This window comes from Sorex fumeus, unplaced genomic scaffold (genome assembly GCF_029834395.1).
Source record: "Sorex fumeus unplaced genomic scaffold, SorFum_2.1 ptg000021l, whole genome shotgun sequence".
NCBI classification, from domain to species: Eukaryota; Metazoa; Chordata; class Mammalia; order Eulipotyphla; family Soricidae; genus Sorex; species Sorex fumeus.
In genome coordinates, this window is record NW_026606078.1 from 6024792 (window position 1) to 6051503 (window position 26712).

Genomic DNA, 26712 nt, shown 5'->3' on the forward strand with positions numbered 1-26712 from the left:
ATGCTGGGGATCGAACCTGGGTCGGCCCATGCAAGACAAATGCCCTCCCCGCTATGCTATCGCTCCAGTCCCAACAATGAGAGTTTTAACCTCAGAGGTTTAATACAGTTGATGTATTCATTTATAAATCAGAAACACTGAAATTCATCAACAATTTTTCCTCTTTAAATAAACAATATAATCAATTATTCTTACCCTAGCAAAGAGAAAAACAAATATACCAGTTCCACCAATTTCATGCAGAATGCCTTGGATAGTCTGACATTCAGTAGGCTGAAGATTCTTCAGCTGATGATGTTCTAATATGATGCTCTGAACTTCTTTTGAGCTGAATGGTCTCTGAGAGAGTTGGGTTTTCACTAGACCTTTAAGTCTAATAACTGGTTCATAGATGGTATACTGTGCGGGACAGTAAGTTGTATAAACAATTGAAAGACTTTCCTGAAACACAAATAGTTCCCTTCAGTTACTGAAAGTTTATAAAGCAAGCTATCAACAATCAAAGGGCTATTTCAAAGTGAAAAGATACTAACAAATCTTTCTTTTAAAAAAAGACTGAAACTACAATAAACGTAAATAAATATGAAAAACAGGTGGAAGATTCATTTCATTTAGCAGTGACAATGATACAAACCAAATCAAGACTGAAAAACATTCCAACTTGTATCATTTTAGAATAACCATGGATTTAGACTTAATACAATATCAGCTAAGTGGTACTCTATATACAATCAGGAAGCTCTATACACTTTTAAATAGAATTATTTACTGCCCTGTGAAGTGGCAATTCTGAATGAATCATAATATGAAAAATATTTTTGCTTAGAAGAGAGAGAACAAAAGGGAGCACCCTTCCACAGAGGCAGGGTGGGATGAAGGGGTTGGGGGGGGGATGGGAGGGATACTGGGATCCATGGTGGTGGAAAATGGGCAGGGGTGGAGGGATGGGTACTTGATCATTGTATAACTGAAACCCAAGCACAAAAATTTGTAAGTCTACAACTGTACCTCATGGTGTTTTACATTAAAATTTAAAAAAATTAAAATTAAAAAATTTTAAAAAATAAAGAAAAAAAATTTTTTGCTCTAAATTTGCTCTTATGCTGGTTACCCGTTTCTATGAGAATATAATGTGAATAAAATTGAGTAGAACTTAAAAAATTTCTTTGAGGTAGAGGATAATTTGGAACAGCTTCAGAATCCCTGTCAAACTTGCATTAACTACTTTAAAAAATGAAGATAAATTTTAGATACAGCACTCTGTACTTTGAGGTGATTTTAGTGGTAGCACCTATAGGAACTTGGGATCAGAGGCCCGTAATGTACACTCAGTGCCTCCTTACAGAAGCTGGAAGGACTTTGTGCTTGAACATTTTTTAATCCCACTGTTAAACTGTAGTTTCATCAGACTGCACTAACATATCTGTAACCAATTACACCAACTACACACTTTAATATATATATGGATTGTCAAGGAAAAACAAATTTAAATAAAAATTTTAAAACAAATTTTAATTTTGCAAAAATCTGACAAGATGTTCACTTACATGAATCAAGTCCTATCTGATGTCAATGCCTTATTGGATGCATATTCTCTGCCTAACTTGCATGAAATTCTGACCCCAAATTACTAAATAAGGCTTAAAGAATTTGTTTTCTAAAAAAAGTTCTTCACATGAAAACTCTTAGAGTTTTAATTTGTGATAATTTCTGCTAAATTTTATAGTATAGAACATTCTTTTCAGTGATATGAAAGAATTAATGACTTTTTTTAGCATGTGAAAGAAATTACTCAAAAACTAAAGATTCAAAATTATTTTTTTAAGAAAAACATTTGGTATAAAAATTCCATAATCTCCCTAAAGCAGAGAATATCAACGTATAGTCCCAAACAGCAACATCAGATCCACCTGGAAATTTGTTTAAAATTTAAATTTTTTTTTAAGACATTCAGAATTCAAAAGTCTGGCTCCAGAAATCTGTTTTAAAAGTTCTCTGGGTGATTCAGACACACATTCGAGTTTCAAAACTATTTCCCTACAGCATGCTCTATCAGTAGTAGGACATTAAGGGTGGAATAATTCTTAGCTGAATAACATTGCTATAGAAAATTCAACATCCTTGGAGTCAATTCAATGAGAGTTGAGAGGCCAAAGGTCTCCTCCCCTCATTTCCTAAATACACCATAGTGGGGAAAACTGTATGCTAAATAACAGATTTTCCACAGTTTTAGAAGTGCCCACTTTATAATGTACCATAGAAAAATACTTAACACCATTTAAGACATATTTTACCAAAAAATCTGTACTAGAATTTCTTCCCTTTAGTCAAATTTTATAGCCTTTGAATATAACTTTGGATGTGAAATATACATGTCATTAAAAACGAGTTCCAAAAGCAACGATTTCCTTCAAGTACTATCTCCAATTGAATTGTAGCTTCCCGAAGAATTAAACAAAAAGAGAAACACAGATCAGTTATAGCAGCACTGCCAAGACTTTAGCCTCAGTTTTCTAACTGCTGTCAGGAAAAATATATATTAGCTCCTAACTGCAAACTAGTAAAAAAAATTATAAAAAGCAATCTAACTGAAGCAGTTAGCACTATTTATGAATATGAAATTTTTAGTTGTAACTGATATACTAAAATATGAACATTATGTAATTGCAACTAGAAAATAATCTTAGTATATGCTTGAAAAGAAGCATATTTCTTAAATAACATTTAGCATGTTTTCACTATCTCATAGAACTTATACATTAATAGATATAAACTAAACTTGACAGTATAGAAATATTAGTCAAGAAAAAGGAGATGAACATTTGAAATCTGGAAACAAATTTTTTTCCCCGCACTGGTCATGCCAAGCAGTGCTCAGGGCTTACTTCTCACTCTCTGCTCAGGGATCAGTCCCCGTAGAGTTCAGGCGACCATATGGCATGCCAGGAATCGAACCCAGGTCAGCCATGTGCAAGGTAAACATCCTACCTGCTGTACTATTGCTCTGGTCCCTGAAAACAAATTCTGAGGTCAAAGTATTTCCCGATTATTTTCCGAGGGAAAAATCCCAAAAGGATCTCAGGGAAAAAAATGTTAAAAAAACAAAATATAAAAGAGAAATTAAAAAGTCTACCTCATAGCTAATCATATCTTCAACAATATACATATGTACTGTTACTATAAAGAAAAAACCCAAAATGAAGACTTACAATTAAGAGACCAATGTCCACGTCTTTTTTGGTCATTAAAAGTTCTCTGATTTGTTCACACTGTAAAATTTCTTTATTAATATATTTTGAATAGTAATTCACAGGCTTTCCATATTTGCATGGCATTATAGATGTATGGTTGGGTCCACAAGCATATAGATAGAAAGCTTCTTGTGCACCAATCTTAGCTCCTAAATAGCAAATAACAAAATAAGTTATGAACCAGAATTTTTCATAAAAAGCAAGTCCATTTTTTGTCATATTTTTTATAGCTATTCATAATATATTATAATTTTAATACTCCTTATTTCCAAGTTGGTTTAGTAAGCAAATAACCTGTCAATTAGAGGTGGAAGATGAATTAATGTGTCTATAAAGGCAACCTAAAAAAAATCTTTTGTTTTGAGCGACCCCTAGTGGTGCTCAGGGTTTACACTGCTCAGTGATCAGTCCTGGAGCACGCGCGTGCGCTCTCTCTCTCTCTCTCTCTCTCTCTCTCTCTCTCTATATATATATATATATATATATTTCAGGGGACTATATACAGTGCCTGCTATACTGTCTCTCTGGCCGGAAAGATAACTGAAATTTTTTAAAAAATCTTGGAAATTTTATCCTTAAGCAATATTCTTTTTTTCTTAATAAATGTAAACTTCATATCAGCAATTTCCATTTTATTTCATTTGTTTTCATTTGTCTGTTGGTTGGTTTGTTGGTCCACACCAGCAGTGTCTGTTCTGGCTCCATGCATAGGAGTCTGGCTCGGTGCTTGTGGTTCTCAGGGATTCAGGTGGTGCTGGGAATTGAACCCAGGATTCCTGTTTGCAAACAATACACTCAGCTGATTATCTCTTTGATGTCCAAATTCCATTTTGTTCTGTTGTTTATTTTTTGCCACATCCAGCTGTGCTTAGGGTTTACTCCTGTCACTTCAGTTGGGATCACTCCTGATGGTATATGGGGATCAAACAAGGGTCGCCCACATGTAAGGAAAGTGCTTCAATCCCAGTACTATCTCTCTGGCTCCACTACAAATTACAATTTTAAGTGAAAAATGATGACATGTTTAGCTCCCTCATGCATTGACTCATCTGTTCAATAATCACTGCTTGAATACTATTGTGTACCAGGTTTAACTAAAATTTAGTACATAAAGCTTTATGTATCAAGTTAATCTAAAATTTAGTACTTTCAGAGAATATACTAAAGTATAAATAAAATTGACAGTCATGTTAAGTTTGCCTGTGATAATACTGCATTTTCCAGGATTATAATAAAGTTGATTTAATGTAAGTTTTTTTTTTTGACAGTTGGTGACACGCTGTATACCACTACATTAAAAAAGTATATTCAATTGTAAAAAAATCTAGATTATAAAATTATTAGCAAATATTTTGTACATGTGTGAGATTTTGGGAAATATCTGGTGATGCTCTGGGGTCACACCTGACCTCCAACCAGGGGTTCTCTCCAGCAGTGCTCGAGGGACTATAAAGCGCCAGGGCATAAACCTGGGGCTCCTGCATTCAAATCATGTGCTCATGACTGACTAAACCACCGACCTCTAGCCTTAACAATTTTTTTAAGTATGTTTTGGAATCAAGAATATATAGTGCTTACTAAAGTATAAATTAAGGAATAAGGATTGATATTTTATCAAGAATAATTTACTTCATTTAATACTTTACTAAAAAAAATTGGAAATGCTTTAGGAAAGAAAATTTTACCATTGAAGAGAAGCAAACTTCCCAGGTTCCATTTTCCAGCCAACTGCAAAACTTCTTCTTGAGAGGATAAACAATGACCAATCATGCAAAACGTTTTATTACTGTCAGATGACAAACTTGTTTTTCTTGGAAGCATAAAATCCAAAGTAACATCAGATTTCCTATAATTTAAAAAAATCAATTACTTCAATTACCATGAATATTTAATAATAGCAACTTTCCCCCCCTTCTTTTATTGTTTTGAGGTCATGGTGGTGCTCAGGTGTTACTCCTGGTACATTATATAAGAATCTCTCCTACTGGTGTTTGGGGAACCATGCAATGCCAGACAGCAAAGCCAGGCCTGCTGCAAGCAAAGCTGCTCTAGACCTCTGAACTATGCCCAGACACAATAATGGCAACTGCTTGAGAAATTTTCCTGGTTTATTGTCAGGTAGTGGGGAAAGGACAGGCTGTGTTGCCTCCTGATCCAAAAAGCCAGTGACCAATAAGCCAAGAAAGAAAGGAGCAAAACAGGGATACCTGGTAATGATACACTAGGCTATAGGAAAGATGACTACATATTTGCTTCAAGTTTTCCTTACTGAATTTTAAAGATTTTATTATTGAATCACTATGTGATAGATCTTTACAAAGCTGTTCATAATTTGGTTTCAGTCATACAGTGTTCCAACATCCTCCACCAGTGTGCATTTCCCAGCACCAATGTCTCCAGTTTCCCTCCCATCACCACCCCCCGTCCCCACCAGCCTACCTCTATGGCAGGCATTTTCTCTCCTCTCTCTCTCTCTCTCTCTCTCTCTCTCTCTCTCTCTCTCCTCCCACCTCTTTTTTTTGGGGGGGGGGCATTGTGGTTTTCAGTACAGATACTGAAAGGTTATCTGTTATCTGGTATATCCCTTTACCTACTTTTAACACTCAGGACCTGTCTAGTGCAATCATTTCCAATTATTACTGTCATCCTGGTCCCTTCTCTATCTTACCTACCCTTATCCCCCCACACACTTGTGGTTGATTCCAACCATTGAAAAGTCCTCCTATGGCCAAGGATATGTCTTCTAATATATATGTATATATATGTTCTGTACAATAAATGAATACTAAGAGAATCCTAAAGCCTCTAGCAAAACACTCCTAGAAAAAATAGATTTGTACAGTCGAGAGACAAGTTACAAAATCTATGCACAAAAGTTCATGGCTTTCCTATATACAAGTAATGAAAGAGAAGAAAGTAATATTTAAAAAACAATCCTGTTCACAGAGACAACAAAACCCAATCCCGGAAGAGAACAGCGCAAGTCTCCTGCCCCTGTGCCTGGCTGTCCTCACTGGGGCCCCTTGGAGAGGGGTGGGTTGAGTTTCCATCCCCGCCCCAAGCAGAGCTCCAGCAGCTAAAGACCTCCAGAACCAGCCACAACCATGCTGAGACCACTTTCCACATGCATGAAGGTACCGGCAGAGGAACAAAGGCACGTGGGTCCCGGGGCTGAGAGCTTCAAGACTGCTCGGATTGGGGCTGAGCATCCTCCACCCAGATCCTCCGTCTTCCAATAGGCAGGGGTCACACCCACCAACTGACCCCCTGGCACCGTGTAATCCCATCAACGGCCAAGACACAGACTATAAAACCCAGGTCCCAGAAGTGTGCGGCCGCCTTTGCAGCTGCGTGACATCTTACTATCTCATTCTTACTTTGGACAACCTGGCAGGCTACCGAATGTAACCTGTCCACACGGCAGAGTCTGGCAAACTCCGTGGTGTACCCAGTATGCCAAATACCGGTAACAATGATGAGTCTCATTCTCCTAACCCTGAAAGAGCCTTGAATATGGCACTTTAAAATCTCAGGGCTAGGACGAAATAGACGTTACTGGTGCCTGCTCGAGGCAATCGACAAACAACAGGATGATCGTGATAAAATTTCATTTTATTGAATCACAGTGAGATAGTTAGAAAAGTTGTTCATGATTGGGTTTCAGTTATATAAGGTTTCAACACTTTTTCCTCCACTAGTTTATATTTCCCACCACTTTTGTCTCCAGTTTTCCTCCCATCATCACCCCCCACCGCCTGTCTCTATGGCAGGGTCTCTCTCTCTCTCTCTCTCTCTCTTATTTTGCTCCAAGTTGTCTTTAATATTTGATTTCCACAAAGTACCTTCCTATTTTATAGATACAAACCAATCACCTTCCATTAATTTTATCCCTTCTTGTTAAACAATTTCAAAAATCTTGTGTCTTTTATGAGGACATTGGACTACTAAGAAAAATAATGGCTGTCTTCAGGTTTTGTTTTGACCAACCACTAAGATGTCAATAATTTTTGCATTTTTTCTTCTCAGGGTTAAGTTATAGAGGTTTTTTTTAAAAAAAATTAGTATTTGCATTTAGTTATGGATAAAGGATACAGAAATCTTTATAAAACAGAAAAAGAAAAGGCAATAACGGCATTGTCATAAGACACATAAGATGAAAGGGCATCATTTAGTTGAAGCTGCAGTTCTTTAAGCTTTCTTTTTTTTTTTTTTTTTTTTTTTTTGCTTTTTGGGTCACACCTGGCGATGCACAGGGGTTACTCCTGGCTCTGCACTCAGGAGTTACTCCTGGCGGTGCTCAGGGGACCATATGGGATGCTGGGAATCGAACCTGGGTCGGCCGCGTGCAAGGCAAACGCCCTACCCGCTGTGCTATCTCTCCAGCCCCAGTTCTTTAAGCTTTCATGCTATTTTAAAATGTTTTAAACTTCATTTAAAATACTGGCAAAGTCTAAATACAGTTTGTGAGGAAGATAAAAACATGATACGTTAACAAAATTCTTAGAGAGAAATTTTACTTTGGTAAGTATTTATCATATTTAATGACACATTTAATTTTTTACATGTAATTATTTTAATAGCACTATTTCTTAAATAGTTGGTTGGTCACACCCACCAACTGACCCCCTGGCGCCGTGTAATCCCATCAATGGCCAAGACTCAGAGACTATAAAAACCAGCTCCCGGAAGAGAACAGTGCAGTCTCCTGCCCCTGCACCTGGCTGTGCTCGCCAGGGCCCCTTGGAGGGGAGCGGGTTGGCTTTCCACCCCTCCTCCCCTCCCACCCCCACCAGGGCTCCGGCAGCCGAAGACCTCCAGGACCAGCCACCATCATGCTGAGACCACTCTCCGCACACATGAAGGTACTGGCAGAGGGACAAAGCCACGCGGGTTCTGGGGCCGAGATCTCCAAGTCTACTTGGATTGGGGCCGAGCATCCTCCACCCAGATCCTCCAAATTCCAGTAGGCGGGGGTCACACCCACCAACTGGCCCCCTGGCGCCGTGTAATCCCATCGACGGCCAAGACTCAGAGACTATAAAAACCAGGCTGCGCGACATCTTATTATGACATCTTATTATCTCATTCCTCCTTTGGACAAACTGGCAGGCTACCGAATGTAGCCTGCCCACACGGCAGAGTCTGGCAAACTCCCCGTGGCGTACCCAATATGCCAAATACCAGTAACAATGATGGGTCTCATTCTCCTAAAGAGCCTTGAATATAATCTCAGGGCTAGGATGGAGGAGACGTTACTGGGGCCTGCTTGAGGCAATCGACGAATAACAGGATGATTTGTGATTTGTGATTTTGTGATTTCTTAAATGAAGAAAAGATATGTACATCTTTCTTGGAGCAAATAAATGACTGAAACACTCATCCCACCTAGTGGCAGAATGGCTTACTACAGTTTATTTTCTCAATTTTAATTTATCTATCATAGGTTTAAAATATTATGGAGTCTCAGGAGGATAGTTTCACCCATATAAATGTTCACATACACACAAACCAAAGCTCCACTTGTCAGACCATATTCTTAAATGCTTTCCTATTCTTTCCAACCTATAACCCCTTTTCCTCTAGTAACCTTAAATAAGGTTTTCAAGGTTTTCACTTAAATAAGGAGTTAATTTCTTTCTTTCTTTCTATTTTTTTTTGCCAGTTTGTTTGTTTTAGTTATTTTTACACCATATACGAATCCAACAACTTGGCAAGTATCTTTTAGGCTAAAGAAAATCCATTGTAAGATCAATGAAGAATTCAATCAATATTAGGAGTTTATTATATGTCAGAGACTCCTACCAGACTTACATGCTGTGTATCAAATAAAAATACAAAAATAATATTAAGTTGCTTTTAAGTGTCATTATATTATTAAAATGACCCATTGAAATATATTATTTGTAGGAATTATCCCAATAGTTTAGAAAGAGGCAAAGTTGGATACTTATTGCTATATTAACAGTCTAAAGCATTAACTTGTACCAAATAGCAACAAAAGATATATCTATATCTATATCAATAAATAGAAACAAAGTACCATAAAAAAGTGGGTATAATCCTGTTAAAAAATTTAACTCCAGCTCAAGCACCCTATTTAAAATTTTAAGAGTTCCAGAAGTGCACAGCCATGACATCTCATACTTTATGCCACTGATATACCAAGAGTAGCACACTAGTCGATGGAGTGTAAGGCAGAAGACAACTGATCTTGATTAATATGTATATGTACATATGTATACATACACACACATATGTTTACACACATATATAATATATATTAACACACAAGGCTCAAACTCTAACAACATGTTAGTGATCTCATACTGGGCTTTAATGGCTCCAAGATGAGATACAACAATTTCCACACACTTTCCTCTAAGGAAACCTTTCTGGATCATTTTCAGTCAATTATTCATAACAAGCAATACAAAATAAATTATTTAGCATCTGCCTTGAGTAGTCATAAGAAAATAGAAATAATGGTGGTGGGAAGGTGTAATGGTGGTGGGACTGGTGTTGAAATATTGAATGTAATCAATTACTGTGAAAAACTTTTGAAAATAAAAAATTTTTAAAAAATGGGTAAAAAAGCTGTATGTGAATGTAACTGTTAGTGACTATGTTTTGCTCAATGCTCGAGCGGGCCCAGTAATGTCTCCATTGGAGACTTTGTTGTTACTGTGTCTGGCATATCGAATACTCTCGGTAGCTTGCCGGGCTCTCCGAGAGGGGCGGAGGAATCGAACTCGGGTCGGCCATGTTGGCCGCTTGTAAGGCGAACGCCCTACCACTGTACTATCGCTCCAATGACTATGTTTAATAACTTTATAATCGTCTACAACAAATAGCTAAACTCTCATTTTAAACATGTCTAATAATTATAGTTTCCATACCTGACAGTTGGTCTGATTCAGAAAAAGGCTACATATATACAGTAAAATATAGGATTTTATTTTTTTCTTTTTGGGACATATCTGGCAATGCTCAGGGATTACTCCTGGCTTTGCACTCAGGAATTACTCCTGGTGGTGCTCAGGGGACGATATGGGACACCGGTGACTGAACCTGGGCTAGCCACATGCAAGGCTGATGGCCCTACCCATTGTACTATTGCTCTGGTCCCAAAACATAGGATTTTAAAGTCAATGTATCTAGGTTCAAGTTTCAGCTCTATTTCTTACTTGTGGCATGACTTTGAATAAGCTACCTTACAACACTGAGTCTCATTTGCTCAGAAGTGAAACAGACATAAAATAATACACCTACTTTACATTGTTGCTGGTAGGACTAAATGAGAAAGTCAGTATAAAGTTCTTAATACAGTGTCTGGTACAAGTTAAGGGCTCAAGAAATGAGTACAGAGATCAGGAGGAAAAAGAGGTTCTCTGCTGACAGTCTCCCAAATCCAATGACAAAACTCAAAGTTCTTGAAGCAAATTTATGGAGTTCATACTGCTTCTATTCAAGTTTAGACTGAGAAATGATGAAACACGGAAATAATGCTTTATTAATGTATTTTCATGGAGTTTTTCCTTCTCTAGGATGGGAAACTGTAAGCATTTATTTCCTCTCTCCTTCCTTTGAGCAGTGATCTGGCACAGTTTTCCCAGAATTTCCACAGGCACTATCCTCTACCTGTAATACTCTTTTCCATACTGCTCATGGCAAACTTCATCAGTTTTTTCAGGTCTTAGCTCCAACATTCCTTTCCTAAATAGACATATCCTGATCCACCATACCTGACATTTTTTCTTGAGACTTGTGTGCTACTTTCACATTAGTATGCAAATTCAAAGAAGAGATTATCAGCTTATTTATCACTGCCCCCAAATCTAATACAGCATGGTCCAACACATAATAATAGCTTAATAAATATGATAAATGAATACATAAGGAAAATAGGTTAATTTCTGCTAAGGATATATATATGTATATATATATATATATGATGTTTTCATAATGCTATTCCTATGGTCAAATCTACTTAGACATCTTTTAGGAGACTCAGGCACAAGGTCTATAAAACACCTGGCAAAAGTTTTGCAGCATAGGAATGATGTAGTACTCTATGTTCCATTTAATTAAAATCTAGACTAGTTATGATTTTCCAAGTCTCCATGTAGATAGCTTCACTATGCCCATTCTTTTTTTTCTTTTTTTGCTTTTTGGGTCACACCCGGAAATGTACAGGGGCTACTCCTGGCTCTGCACTCAGGAATTACTCCTGGTGGTGCTCAGAGGACCATATGGAATGCTGTGAATTAAACCTGGGTCAGCTGCATGCAAGGCAAAAGCCCTGCCTGCTGTACTATTGCTCCAGTCCTCCCCCCATTTTTTCTTATTATTCAAAGTAAATCAAAGAAAGTTTGATTCTTTCCACCCTCCATTAGCCTCCAATTCTATATATCTACCCTTTCATGCTTTTCAATAAAGTACTTTACAACTTAAAAAAAAATCCAAGGTACCTCCTAGCTCTTTTGGAACCAAATATTAAATTAAGCAAGTTGAAAAATTATTCCTTGACCCACAATTCTGCTAGTCAAAACAAATCATACATTAATACTACACAAGAATCTGTTGTCTTATCACTTAATATCACCATTATTTCTAGGACCCAATCTTAACTTATAACCCAATATTTTGACATATTTTCTCTACTCAATCTAATTTCATTTGAAACCCTGACTTAACTTAGACATTGGCCTTATTAACCACTCCATTTAAGTAATTCCTTGTGGAAGCTGGCAGTGGTACGGAGGCAGATGCCAGGATGGGTGGATGGTGGCAGTTCTCAGAACTCTGAACTGCAGAGCGTGATGGCACAGAAACTCTCGATAATTTCGTGGGGATGAATGTATCAATTCTTTAAAAAGGCACTATTAAGAAGTGCCTGAAACTGCTGTGGTGCCCGCTGCTGTGGCTCAGGGCACAGACTGCGGACCTGAGGCGGGACCGCAAGTGCCTGCCATGTGCGGGCGACTTGGGTGGCTCAGGCACTCTAGAAACTCATGGCCGGCCAGGCACCCGCTCTGGGCCCAGAAGCCGCACCAAGAATAAAAACTGCTGCTGCTCCCATGGCTCAGCCACTGGCAGGGAAGCCATGCCACCATTTCTTCCCTGGGCTGGCCTGCAGCGCCAGCAAAGCATTATGAAGGAAAACCTCCCTGAGCGCCAACCGCCTGCAGACTCAGTGTGCTTCTCAGTTAAGGTTCTGCTAGACTGTCCACCCAGAGGGCCCTGACGGCCAACAGTATAGCCCTGGCTCTGTTCCCTGCTGAAGCCCAGGGGATGCAGTGCCGCTAGCAGGTCAACCTGGAGCTCTGAGGCAAATGCATCAATAGCCTGATGGTGCCTTCAGACTTCCTGATAGCGGAAATTTTCTGTGTCTCTAGCCAGACTCCAAGAACTCAGGACTAAGCTTCCTGAGAGATTAAACTGCCAAAAGTTAGTTATGTGGGAGTCGCACCCACAAACCACTGCTGGCTCAGCCATACAAGTTCACTTACTGGCTTTTCTTCAGAGACCCGTGAATAAATCTTGAAAGAGATCAAAATCTGCATTTAATCTCAGACCCCTGCAAGGCTGAACAGACTGGGGCAGATCTGAGCCGGGCAGGTTTGCCTGGTGCCTTCCCAAATAGAGCTCAGGCAGCTGCTTGCTCCCAACATCCAAAATTGCTACCATGCTTCAGGCAGGACTACACTGTTTTCAGACAGACCTCAACGAGATATTAATTTGCTGAAAATTTGGGTATATGGGTTTTGTGACTGGAATCTCCAGGCTTTCTTGGGGGTCGGGATGGGCTATCCTCCCTGTACCTCTGGAAGCCCCAGCATTCACGTCCACACACCTAGTTTTCTTTTCTTTTTTTAAATATGGATCGCTTCACAAATTTGAGTTATCCTTGCACAGAGGCCATAATATATCTTTTCTATATCATTCCAATTTTAGTATATGTGCTGCCAAAGTGAGATTCTGTCACTGAGTTTTTTTTTTTTAAATAAAGCTACTCCAGCTGTGCATTCCTGATAAAAATACCGAATGCTTGAACAAACACGATGACCTCTTAGTACCTGACTGCAAGCCATAATGCACAAAAGGAGAGAGAGAGAGAGACAGACAGACAGACAGAGATAGAGAAAGAGAGAGAGGAATGAGAGAAATGGTACCATGAAACTGGGGACACTGGTGGTGGTAAATGTACACTGGTGGAGGGATAACATTACATGGCTGAAACCCAATCATAAATAGCTTTTAATGGTCTATCTCATGGTGATTCAATAATAAAATGATAATAACAATAATTCCTTGTGTATTCACTGGATAGCACATAGATTTGAAGTTCCAAATTATAAATTCTATCCAATAATCTAATCATATCCTACATAAATGTCCAAATTTATGCATGCTTTCTCAAACCAAAATATTAATTTTTAATAATTATTTCTACGGGAAATTTATTTTGTATTAAATACATAGGAAAAACATTCAACTGACATAAATTTCTACTGTAATATAGAATCAATTAATATAGAATCAATCAATTCTGTAACCTGTTTAAGACACTACAGCAGACTAAATTTACTACACTTAAATTTAACTCAGGTTAGTATTTATGAAAAACAATTCATACCTCTGTCCAGAAATCCATATGGAGATTTTCCCCTGGATATTTTTTTTCCCTTGAGGTTGCTGTAAGTAGGTGAATACTAAGTGTTGCCATTTGCTTGGAAGGAAAATATTCTCCTGTGATTCAACCTGTTCTAGTAAAACAGCTTTCGTATCATCATTTGAATCCATGCACACACTACATAAGAGAAAAAACATAGGGAGAAAACATGATATTCTGATCTTAGTATTTAATGCATATAAAATTATAATTCTAAATATTTAAGTTCAATTTGTTTTGAGCAGTACTCAGGGGGTCTCTCCCCACCATACTTAGCAAACTGGATCGGGAAGTTCAATATTAGGCTTGAAAGTACTCTGGTCCTGGAGTCAAACTCCAGAGCTAATTATGCAAAATGTATTCATGACCCCTGTGCTGTCTCCCTACCTCCAAATCAGTTCTATTTTAAAAATCATTAGAAAAGTCAATAGTTATTTGTTATCTACTATAATCTGTTTAGTTATTTTACATTATCAACTCAGTTCATGCACTAAAAAAGATTGGTCTCATTTACTGGAATTAACTGAGGAATCATTTTCAGAGTTCAATTTGCAAGGAAGTATCATTGCTCTTTTAGAGCAATAAATTATAAAGAAATATCTCGTTCATACAACCTTTAATACATTATACATAAATATGTCAGGTTACTGAGAGACTGAGAAACAGTGATTATAAAGTATTCTGTAGTCTTTATCATCTTTACAAAGTTTATATCCCAAAAACATATTGTTCAGTTTTGTAAAAACCGTATCATAACAATCTACATTCACAAAATACAAATAGAAGAGTAGTATCTGTGCTAGCTAATAAAGAAGGAAGAAAGGACACGATGGCAAGAGAACCAAACCTTATAAAATACTGGCTGTTATGCATATAATCTGAATAATGGTTATTATGTATATAATCTGCATGGAAATAGTTGTGTAGTAATAGCAACATCTAAGATCACTGCACTCTGCTTCTTGTTGTTTGTTGTTGTTGTTTGTTTGGGGGCTACACTCAGTGGTGCTCAGGGTTTATTCCTGGCTCTGTCTGTGTTCAGGGATCACTCCTGGTGATGTTCAGTGAACCATATAGGTTCTAGGGATTTAACCTGAGTTGGCTGTGTACAAGGCAAATGACTTACATGCAGATCATGGGCTCTTAAACCCATGATCACTGCAATCTGATGGAATACTTCATATATCTCTGTGTTCAGGGATCACTCCTGGTGGACCCTGGGGGAACATATACGATGGTGATGACTGAAACAAGATTGGCCAACATGCAAGGCAAGCACATTAACCCTGTATTATTTCTCTAACCCAACTCGATTAATTAACTAGGAATTAATATACTTTTAAGAGTTTAATTATAAATTTTTAGGTAGTGTTACAAAGTTAGTACTAAGAAAATATTTTTATTTTATTGATAGTGCAGGATTTAGGCCATATCTGGCTGTGTTCAGGGCACATGACTGGCTGACTTGGGGTACCATATGGGGTGCCAGGATCAAACTCTGGTCTGGCACCTGCAAGTAAAGTGCCCTATGCACTGTGGTCTTTTTTGCTTTTTGGGTCACACCTGGCAATGTTCAGGGGTTCCTCCTGGCTCTGCACTCAGGAATTACTCCTGGTGGTGCTCGGGGGACCATATGGGATGCTAGGAATCGAACGAGAGTCGGTTGCGTGCAAGGCAAACGCCCTACCCGCTGTGCTATCACTCCAGCCACTTTTTTTTCTTATACACAGACTTCACATTAAATGACTCTTACAGAAATTATTTAAATACAGGATCTATTCATGAGGAGTTGAGGATAATCAATACCGAAAGATAAAAGTGCCATTTGGAGGGTCAGCCCACACTTGGATCATCAGAGCTTTGGATCCCAATGAAATCACATGCACACAGCCTTCATCGATTAGTCTTTCCCCAGGATCTCTGCACTCTGCACTTCTGGGTCTGCTGCTCTCTGTCACAAAAAGATTTTAGGATGATCAGTAAAGACCTTTATAAACTGACTGCAAAGTAAATTTAAAAGAATATAAAGCATAATTCATTTGCAATAAATTATTTAAAGTGATTTACTGAAATGTCTGAATCTGATTTATTTCAAATAACAGCATTCAAGTTTAGACGGTAAGTGAAAAAAAGCAAAAACAGCAAAGACATTTCTTTAAAAGTTATGGAATGTCTAAAAGTATATACTAACTGGGTGAATTGGCTTGAAACATGATGATATCACTGCAAAGATTTATTATGATCTGTGAATATTATAATTAATCCTTATTTATTGGATTAGATTACTGGCATCATGGATGTAGCCAAAGAAAATTACCATCATCATAAGACTGACATCAACAAAATCATTCTATTCTTATTATGATAGCATGTTTTATTAAAAAAAAATTAATCATACTAAAATTTCTTTTTAAAAAATTGTAGTATTGGATGTTGTCTTTGTTAAACTCTACTGAGTGAACTTTGAACATTACTGCTAGGTGATTCCGAAACTCTAAAATGTTTCTCTAAGGCAAGCTGATGTTACTGCCAAATATTTTGGGCTTTCTCCTTGATTATTCTTTCTTACTTCCCTTTTTCATCACATAAAATGTGAGCATGTATGGCAGGCATACACAAGCCTCTTTAGGCTACCTATTACTATGATGCATGACTTTATGTATAGTTATGCTAATGAAAATATATCAAAATACATGCGCAAAGGCTCAGAGAAGCCTGAGAAGATGTATACAACTAGTTGCAATACTACATGTATATTGACAGTTTTGAAGAATAATCACTTAATCACTTAAGTGATTATTCACTTAATCACTTAATCCCCGTTATTCATCGATTTATTCGAGCGGGTGCCAGTAACGTCTCCATTCATCCCGGTTGCGTGCTAGCGTAGCCCAATGGTATCTGTTCGTTTTAGGAACATGTAGAGCCTCAAACCGATCATTTAGGGTCTTGACGAAGAAGTCTGACCATCTTATAGGTGGGCGTCCACGTGATCTTTTGATGTCTCGTGGAATCCAATCAGTAATGGCTCTAGTCCAGCGGTTGTCTGTAAACCTCATTACGTGTCCAGCCCATCTGATTTTTGATGTCTTGGCAAATGAGACAGCGTCCCTGATTCTTGAGCATTGACGAAGATCAGAACTCCGGATTCTATCTCTCATTTGAGTGAATCGTGATATTCCAAGCATAGTTCTTTCGATTCCTCTTTGAGAGACCCGAATAGCATTCTCATCCTGATTTCGTAGGGTCCAGGTCTCTGAGGCATATGTTAATGCAGGAAGAATAGTGGAATCAAAGAGATGTGCTCGTAGCTGGAGGTTCTTTGTCCTTTTAGTTATTTCTTCAATGCTCTTGAAGGCATTCCAAGCCGCTCTCTTCCTCCTGCGCAACTCAGGTGCCAGGTCATTCATCATGTTGATTTCTCGACCTAGGTATATATAACTGTTGCATTCGGAGATGGTGGTTTCGTTGAGAGCGAATGGAGCGTCAGGAACAAGGCTGTTTCTCATAAACATTGTCTTCGTAAGATTCAGCTGTAGTCCTACCTTTCCACACTCACGGTCAAAGTCCGCCAGCATTTGTGCCGCTTGGCTGATGTTTGGTGTTATTAGAACGATGTCATCAGCAAAGCGGAGGTGGTGTAGTTGCCGACCATCTATCTTCACTCCCATGTTTTCCCATTCCAGTCGTGGCATGATGTTCTCGAGGGTGGCACTGAAGAGTTTTGGTGAAATGGTATCACCCTGCCGAACCCCTCTCTTGATATGGATGATTACTTCTTTGTAGAATGGTGAGATCTTGGTAGTGAATCCGCAATAGAGCTCACGAAGGATCCTGATGTATTGAGTTTGTACGCCCTGATTGGCTAGGGCTTCCATGACTGCTTCCGTCTCAACAGAATCAAAGGCCTTCTTTAAATCAATGAACGTTAGACAGAGCGGCATCTTGAACTCCCGAGATACCTCAATGAGCTTGGTTATTGTGTGGATATGGTCAATGGTACTGAATCCTTTTCGGAATCCAGCTTGTTCACATGGTTGTCCTTCATCTAGTGTTCTGCTAATCCTATTCAGGATGACTCAAGTGAATAGTTTGTAGATGACAGACAATAGGCAGATTGGGCGATAGTTGCCAATGTCGTGGATGTCTCCTTTCTTGTATAGTAGTATAGTCTTGCTGGTTTTCCATTGGGATGGAACCTTGCATTCAGACAGGTAGCGTGTGAAGAGTCAAGCCAATGTATTGATGAGTACTGATGGTAAGTTCTTCAGGTGTTCAGGTCTGATCTTGTCTGGGCCAGGTGCTTTTTGTTTCTTTACCGACGAGATGGCATGTTGGATTTCGGAAGGGAGAACATTGGGAACGACATATCCATCATGTGGTATGTGGTATGTGGGCAAGTGGATGTGGCTATTAAAGAGATCTGAGTAGAAGTCATGAATAATCTTCTCCATTGCCCTTCTGGAAGATGTGATAGATCCATCATGATGTCGGAGGGCAGTCATCTTGGTTTTGTAGTTGGTGAAGGACAGGCGGGCATTACGAATGTTTTTCCCAGCTTCTGCTGCATCTACCAGTACTGCTGCTCTCCTGTTTTTGAGGTCATCCTTGATGGCTTTTCTGCACTGTTTTGCCAGTTCGGACGTTTGCTTGTGGTTGCCTGAGGCACGTGCCAAGCCACGTTGGCGAATAAGTTCAAGAGTGTTCGAAGAAAGACGGTTTTTTGTGGTTATCTCTCTCTTGGCATTCCTTGCACAATCATGGAGGTGCTGAATCATTCGATCGTATTCCTCATCAATGTTGTCAATGACGGCATCTTCCCATGTTGCCGCAACAGAGCCAAAGAGTTCCCAGTTGGTGGTTGTTCTGGGAGTCCTCTTCTTAAACCTTGCATTCTTTTCTCCTCGTTCTGTGAGGTAGAATTTTGCACGAAGAAGACGGTGGTCTGATCCCGTTTGGAATTTTGAGACAACAGCAACATCGGTTAGGCAAAACCGCCGATTGAATATGATGTGGTCTATTTCATTGTGGAACCGTCCATCGGGAGACTCCCATGTCCAACGTTTAGATTCAGCCTTTGAAGTCTCCTACCCTGTGTCTAACTATCCTCGCCAGGGCCCAACAGCTGAAGACCTCCAGGCCCCAACCAAGGCCTTACTGGAGCCACTCTCCACACACTTGGATAAGCCTCAGACATAACAGAACTAGCAGAGGAACCCAGGTGTGTGGGACCCGGGGCTGAGATCTCTAAGCCTGCACGGTTTGGGACTGGACCTGTCAGTAGCTAGACAGTTACACCCTCCAACTGCCGTGTAACCCCAACAAAGGCCAGGATCCAGAGATTATCACAACAAGCTCCCGGGAGCGCAGGGCCGCATTCGCCGCCGCGCGACTATGTATTTAATTTTCTCTAAATTTTCAGGGTACCTTAAATATCCTTAAATATCCAACCCACACGGCAGAGCCTGGCAAGCTATCCGTGGTCTATGCCAAATAGACCAAATTGATATGCCAAATCCAGTAATAAATGGATCTCATTTCCCTTGAAGAATAATGCCCCTAGTAAATGACAAGTTTCTTTAAAATAGTCAAATTCACTTATTATTATTATTATTTTTAATTTTTGGGTCACACCTGGTGATGCACAGGGGTTACTCCTGGTTCTGTACTCAGGAATTACTCCTGGCGGTGCTCAGGGGACCATATGGGATGCTGGGAATCGAACCTGGGTTGGCCGTGTGCAAGGCAAACACCTTATCCACTTTGCTATCCCTCCAGCCCCTCACTGATTATTCTGAAATAACATGTTATAAGAACTAACATGTAGAGAATTTATATCTGATACGATAGTCAAAGAATGTTATATTGAATCTGAACTGGTACAATTTAAACTATTAAAACAAAATGTGAGTGTACACAGGAACTATAAAGTAATGCTATTTTAAATATTCCTTCACTTAAAATTTTTTTATTTTATGCACCTTGATTTGCAATACTGATTAACAGCAGGACTTCATGCAGAAGACATTCTAATTCTGCATCTTCCACCAGAGTATCAGCTTCCCTCCACCATGTCCCAGTGTCATTCCCCTACTCCATCTTATCCACCCCCACTGTTCTGTTTCTGTTCTTACTTGCTTGGGTTTTTTGTTTTTATGTTTGCTCTTCTTTTAGGGTCACATCTGGGGTGCTCAGAGATTACTCCTGGTTCTGTGCTCAAGGGTTCACTTCTGGCTGGGTTCAGCGAGACCATATGGGCTGCTGGAGATCAAATGCAGATTGGTTGCATACAACCTGCATACAAAGGGATCTACTCACTGACTATCACTCTGGCTCTCTTTATTTCTTAATTTTCATAACAATCTTATGAAGTGAATATTGCTATCTCCATTTTGAGTGTGACTGGAGGTGCAAGAGGTTTAGTAAGTTGCTCAATGACACACAGGAAACCTAGTGGCAAAGGATGTCTAATATTTTCTGTCCCTCTCTTTAAAACTTCATGTATATTTAAACTATTAAACTATATTTTTAAATATTTATACAAAATCACCCCCCTAAAGTCCATGCTAGTAAGCATTAGTAAATTAGTAAATCCATTTTATAATTAACATTTTAATTAGGTCATTGTGTATATTAATTATTTCATGAGATTTTTTTTTCATTGGGAATGCCTGATGTAAATATGAGAGCACATTTTTTACAATTTAATAGTTTAGCAGTGACCTCTAAACTCTGGAATTAAATACAGATGGGATTAAATCCCTTTCATCTCTATAGAAATTGGTTATGCTACTTATCTTCATTTGTAAATAGAACAGTATTTATCTTAAAGTTTTAAATTTTTATCTATTTTTTGGCTTTTTCGGTCACAGCAGGTGGTACTCAGGGGTTACTCCTGGCTGCACTTGGAAATTACTCCTGGCAGTGCTCAGGGGACCATATGGTATGCTAGGGACCGAACCTGGGTTGGCGGCATGCAAGGCAAACACCTTACCCTCTGTACTATTGCTCCGGCCCCAAAGTTTTTAATTTTTAAAAATAAGAAATGGACATTAATACTGGAAAAAAGCTGAGCAAAATGACACACATATAGAAGTGCTCGAGGGGCCAGAGTGATAGAACAGCATTTGCCTTGCAAGAGGCTGACCCGGGTTTCATCCCCAGCATCCCATATGGTCCCTGAGCACAGTCTGGAGTAATTCCTGAGTGCCAAGCCAGGAGTAACCCCCGTGCATCGCCAGGTGTGGCCCCCCTCCCAAAAATGACAAAAGTGCTTGATGTAGCATTATCATCAATGTTTCAGAGTTACCAATTTTTGGCTTATAAAATTCAATGCACAGAAAATTCTATAGCTATCTAAAATATTATGATCATTTTGTTAAGATAATTTGGAAGTTTGGCTTCCCAAGCTAACCCATAAAACTATTAAGTATGCTATGAAAATGTGGATTCAGAATTCCGAGTACTGAGAGCAGGCTGTACTTCCCACCAAGCAATTTGGACAGTATCTTTTAGAATTTTCCTTTTTAGAGATAGAAGACCTCTCTAGAAAGCAGAAATGAGTGAAGGCCTAGGGTCCTGAGGCCAGAAGCTCCAGCAGACTGTTTTACAGGATAAAAAGTTTAGAGGTGAATGCTTTTGAGGCCAGCAGTCACCTCTAAACTTTTTTCATCAACTCATTTCATTCATCGATGAATGTGAAGAATGAGAGTGCTTTATATACTTAGTTTTTTTTTTTGGTCACAACTATCTGTGCTCAGGATTTACTCCTGATGGTTCCTGGTGGTACTTGGAAGAACAGATGTGGTACTGGGTTGAAACTAGGATTGGTCGAATGTAAGGGAAGTGCCTTAAACCTGTACTATTCTCTCTGGCTCAAGTCTATTTCTTTAACTCATAAACTACTTTTTAGAAAGCATGTTTCTGTCCTAATCAGAGGAGAAACAAGATGCGGTTTCATAGCAGAATAATAGCAATTCTTCAATTATAGAAAGGTCTAGCATGAAATGTAACTTTGGAAATGGCTAATGCATTTAAATATCCTGTATAGGAACTATGAAAGGACTGGGAGGGGCACTGTCTTTGGATACTGCATGAGAAGATTTTGAAATAAGAGAGATTAAAAAAACAAAATGAATGGGGGTGGACTCATAGGGGCTTGAATCTGCTTAGCAAACAAAACAGAAATGTGTTACTATGTTAACTTTTTCTTTTCAACCACTAGAACCACCCTAAGCCAGTAACGAAACCAGGAAAAAAAAATGGGAAATAGTCTTAGCTATCCACTCCCAAACAACACACACACACACACACACACACACACACACACACACACACATCCTATACCACACCCACACCTTCCCCCCACACACAAAAAAAGCACAGATGCAAATGAGAATTTAAGACTAAGTTAGAACTTCACTCTATTCTACCAAGATAGCCTGAAATCTTACTGTACAATTTAGGTATTGCCATCATCATACCTGTTCCATCAAAACTACTATCCCGTAAAATCAATGATCTGTTTCTTTTCTTCATCTTCTTTCCTTTCTCCTTAGTACTCTCAGCTTCATAGACACACTCCACGTTAAACCACAGCGAAACACTGAAGCCTTCTGACAGGTGTGGCCAGCAGTTTTGTCCCAGCAAAGGTAGGTGGATTGGGGCTACATGCCATGAGGAAAGCAGCTGCTCAGGGAAACTTTCCATCTCAGCCTCTTTCTTGCTCCTTGAAATTCGCGCTTTTCTCAACAGTCCCAGAGTTTTACTATTTACAATCCCTGGACACTTCTGTGATGGAACACCGTTACTTAAGTTTGAGGTATGCAGTAAAGGGAAGGTGAGATACTGTGAAGGACTCACAGAAATATCACTTTCAACAATTTTCAGAATACCCAGAAGAAGAATTTCCTAGAGAAAAAGAAAACCAAAGACAGAATTACAATCAATAATAATCTTGAAATTCAGGTTTCAAATAAAAAACCCAAAAACACCCATATAGATATCAGTATTCCTATTTAAATATTTCCCTAGCTACCATATCATGAAAATGTTCCTTTTTTATTTGCAGTTATGAGATAAATTTCATTCTTAAAATGTATAATCTCTAATTTCTAATAGATTTGGAGGCTTTTATCGTAAAACCTAGAATTTCTGAACGAACCTAGAAGTTATGAATTGATTCAAGTATTAAAAATTAAGTACAACTATATCAGGAATAATATCTACCTAAGAAACATGTTTACTACATTTCACAACTAGTTAAAATTGAGGAAATCAGACACTTACAAATCCTCCAAATTTCTGAATATTTTCATAAGACATACTTCATAAAACTGAATGTTCAATCACATTTTAATTTACTTTGTATTCTTTTTCCTCTAAAATAAATTTTCTTTCATCTGTGTTTGGTACACTAAAAATATACTTTAAAGTTTCATTTGTAATTTTAGTTTCTGGTTCAACTGGAATGTAGAATGCATGGAAAAGATGAGAGGACACGAGCCTTTAAGTAAAGGAAAGAACAATGACTAAGGAAACAAATGAAAAATAGAAGAGATTACTGAATACAATGTCCTACTCATATGTAAAATAACACCTAATGTTGATTATAGCTATGAAAAATGTACTCCAAAAAATACAAAAATACCTTAAGTATGCAGGCACTTCTCAAATGTTTTAAAGTCAGTGCACCCCAGAGCTCTCTCAGGGTCCACAGTTCTGACATGGGGTAATAAAATGGGCAGACCTCAGAGGAACAATCATGCTGCAAAGAAAATAGCCCTGAGGTTTTCTGTTTGGTTTGATTATGCTTCTAGTCAAGACTTCATTATAACAATGAGTTTCTCAGCAGAGAACAAACTAAAAGTCCCTAAGCTATACCAACAATGAAGTGATAATTTTCTAAAAATAGCATAACCATCAAAATAACTATCATTAAAATTAGTCTCTTTTTAGTAATTAAAATTTTTTTGTGTTTCAAAAGCACAAAGATTGGAGGTGGGAGGGAATAAAGGAAATAGGATTCCAGTGAAATATCTAGTGGGCCAAAACAAAAATGAAATGGTTACTGAGAATTTCACACATACTATACAGCTGATGGCAAACTAAGAGAGTTCAGTGATTTCCAAATAATTTTAAAAATATTTTATCAGTGGAAAAACAATAAATTGTAGAATATTTACTGTACAAGGAGACTTCTCCAGAAATATTCTCAAAAGAAGGGTTAGCTCTTCTGAACATATTCTTGAACTCATCAAAGATACCAAAAGATCGACCAATACCCTCTGGCACACTAAATTAAAACAAAAAAGATAAATTAAAACCAATTTATAACTAAGGAACTGGATAAGTAATTTCACAAATTTCACATCAAGATATCAACAGATCTTAAACGAATCATAAACAACCCTAATAATTCAAAAATTTGCTTAATAAATAACAATATAACTAAACGTAAACCAACCACCATGAACAACAAAAAAAAAAATCACCATTTCTTTGGAAATGCAACTAAAAATCACAGTGAGAAAAACATCTGGCAGTTTTCAGCAGAGGGGCATATACAATTTAAATGAACAAGATTCCTCAAAATTTTGAAGAGCACCAAACAAGAAAAGCTTAAACAACTGTTACAACCAAGAGAAATCTAAGGATATCTGACAAATAAATGTGATGGATTTCCTGGACAAAGTCTTTAAACAGGAAAAGGCAATACAAACATGAATTTTAGTTTATAATATGAATTAATATAGGTTCATTAATTATAATAAATACAATATACTAAATGTTAACAAGAGCAGTAATGGGCTGGGATAAAGACATGATATAGGAACTCTGTAGTCTGTTCAATTTCTCTGTACAGCTCAAACTGTTCTTTCTAAAAAGAAATCTATTCTAAGAATGTTAAAGCAATCAATACAAAATAAAACTGTAGGCAAATGACTTAAAAACTTGAAACTAAGTTTTACATTATACGCACTATAGAGTACATTATGTATCTCCATAAATATTTTATTAAAGTATAATGAATCAAATTTCTCCGAATTTAGCTAGAAATGTCTTCAGATTAAAATGGTCTAAGTAAAAAAATAAAAAAATAAAATGGTCTAAGTGCTGAGCACAGTAAGTAAAAATATAAGAATACATTAAATAAATGAAAGAGAAAGTTCTTTTTACAGTACAATCCCAATTAATAAATGTAGAAGGCATAACAAAAATAGAAAATGGCTACTTAAAAAGAAACAAAATTTTAAAAAAAATCACTATTTGGTGAATACCACAGTATCAACTGTTTAGGTCAAGACTCATTAATGAATGTGAAAATTAATGGGTTAAAGTATAATTAAAAAAAGATATTTACATTGTCTCAACTTATTTCCCTATAAGGGAATTACTAATTATAAAGAGAAAATAGTGTCTTACAATGAAGAAACAAAAACATGGTAGAAAACATCTTGGTAAGGCAAGAAAGTCAACATTACCAGTAATAAGATATACCTACATATATAAATATACACACATATGTATCTATGCCGCAGTGAGAAAGAAAAACATTACTACTAAGTTATGTGTGCTAAAAGTATACAACCTGAATTTCTGAAGGAACATTAGATAAATTCCAATTAATGTTTTGTGTATGTACCCCTAATTCATCAATAAGCCTAAATAGAAAAAATTAGGTTTCTAGTATACGGAACATAATCATGTAACATGTTCACTATAAATTTTTCAATTGTCTACAAAGGCATTCTACTGATAACTAAAAAAGCAGCAATGCAGCAAAATAGCATTTAGATTGAGTTATACATTCCCCAATGCCACTTTTTATGTATTTGGCCCTAAACAACTCTTAGTTCTGTGGAACCCATATTTTCCTTTTTATGAAAATCAAGATATCAGATCGAATGTCCTTCTCTTCTGGAAGAGAGCTTAACATGACACTCGCCATAACCATGCCACCGAACACCATGCCAGGCTGTTTCACTCGGGGCGCCCCAGAGGGGGGCAGGAGAGACCTCTCCCTGCCCCAAGGGACCCAGTCCTGGCAGCCAAAAATCTCCAGAACACAACTGCTGCCATGCTCACAGTAGTTCTCCACAGGCTCCGGCCAAGCTTCACCCATGAGTGAACCTCTTCCTAGACCGCGTGGCCACATTTACAGCTATGTGCCATTTCATAGGACAAACCCTACCAACACTCCAAGAGTACTGCACCACATATGACGGGATTCAAAGTAGGAAGCAACCAACCTTAGAGGGAAATATTGTTTTGATTCTGCTTTGGGGAAGGGTTTGGGATGGAAACACCCAAAATATGGTGGTGGAACTGTGTAATGGTGGTGGGATTGTGTTTGAATATTAAATGTAATAAAATATCATGAAGTACTTTATAAAATTAAAAATCAGATATCTGTACTATGCTTAATATACTGGATGAGTCTTAGGAACAAGAGAGGTGATTCATATAAGGCTCGTTCTGAAATCAAAGAATACTATACCAAAGTCAATCATCATTATCAACACTTAACTATCACATAATAACAAAACAAGTTTAACTTATTAATAGGTCCAACTCACCATGAAAATCAGAATCAGTCTGTGTTAAAATACTGAAAAATCCGCTCAAGAGATTTTTCACAATTCCCTGAAGATCAAAAAGCAAACATAATAAATTTCCTGGCTCATGAAAGAAAGCATAGAGAAACTCTGTCAATAACTCCACAATTTAAGATATACACATATGTGTGTATATATACATATACATATGCATATATGTATATACACATAT

At 37.9% G+C, this 26712-nt stretch overlaps 1 protein-coding gene and 1 non-coding gene across 2 annotated transcripts in view; both read right to left on the reverse strand.

Moving 5' to 3' along the window:
• Nucleotides 1–26712, reverse strand: part of LYST (lysosomal trafficking regulator) — a 234708-nt gene that overhangs the window by 123202 nt on the left and 84794 nt on the right. Inside the window, exons 11-18 of the mRNA XM_056113655.1 lie at nt 26502–26568; nt 24108–24217; nt 22407–22833; nt 15730–15874; nt 13888–14061; nt 4937–5097; nt 3210–3400; nt 196–441 (exon numbers count right to left, since the gene is read on the reverse strand). Of these exons, the coding sequence (XP_055969630.1) occupies nt 196–441; nt 3210–3400; nt 4937–5097; nt 13888–14061; nt 15730–15874; nt 22407–22833; nt 24108–24217; nt 26502–26568 (1521 nt within the window). The remainder of the gene's footprint in view (nt 1–195; nt 442–3209; nt 3401–4936; nt 5098–13887; nt 14062–15729; nt 15875–22406; nt 22834–24107; nt 24218–26501; nt 26569–26712) is intronic.
• Nucleotides 13124–13225, reverse strand: LOC130023038 (U6 spliceosomal RNA). The gene has a single exon (XR_008792363.1). It is a non-coding gene; the product is annotated as a U6 spliceosomal RNA (small nuclear RNA).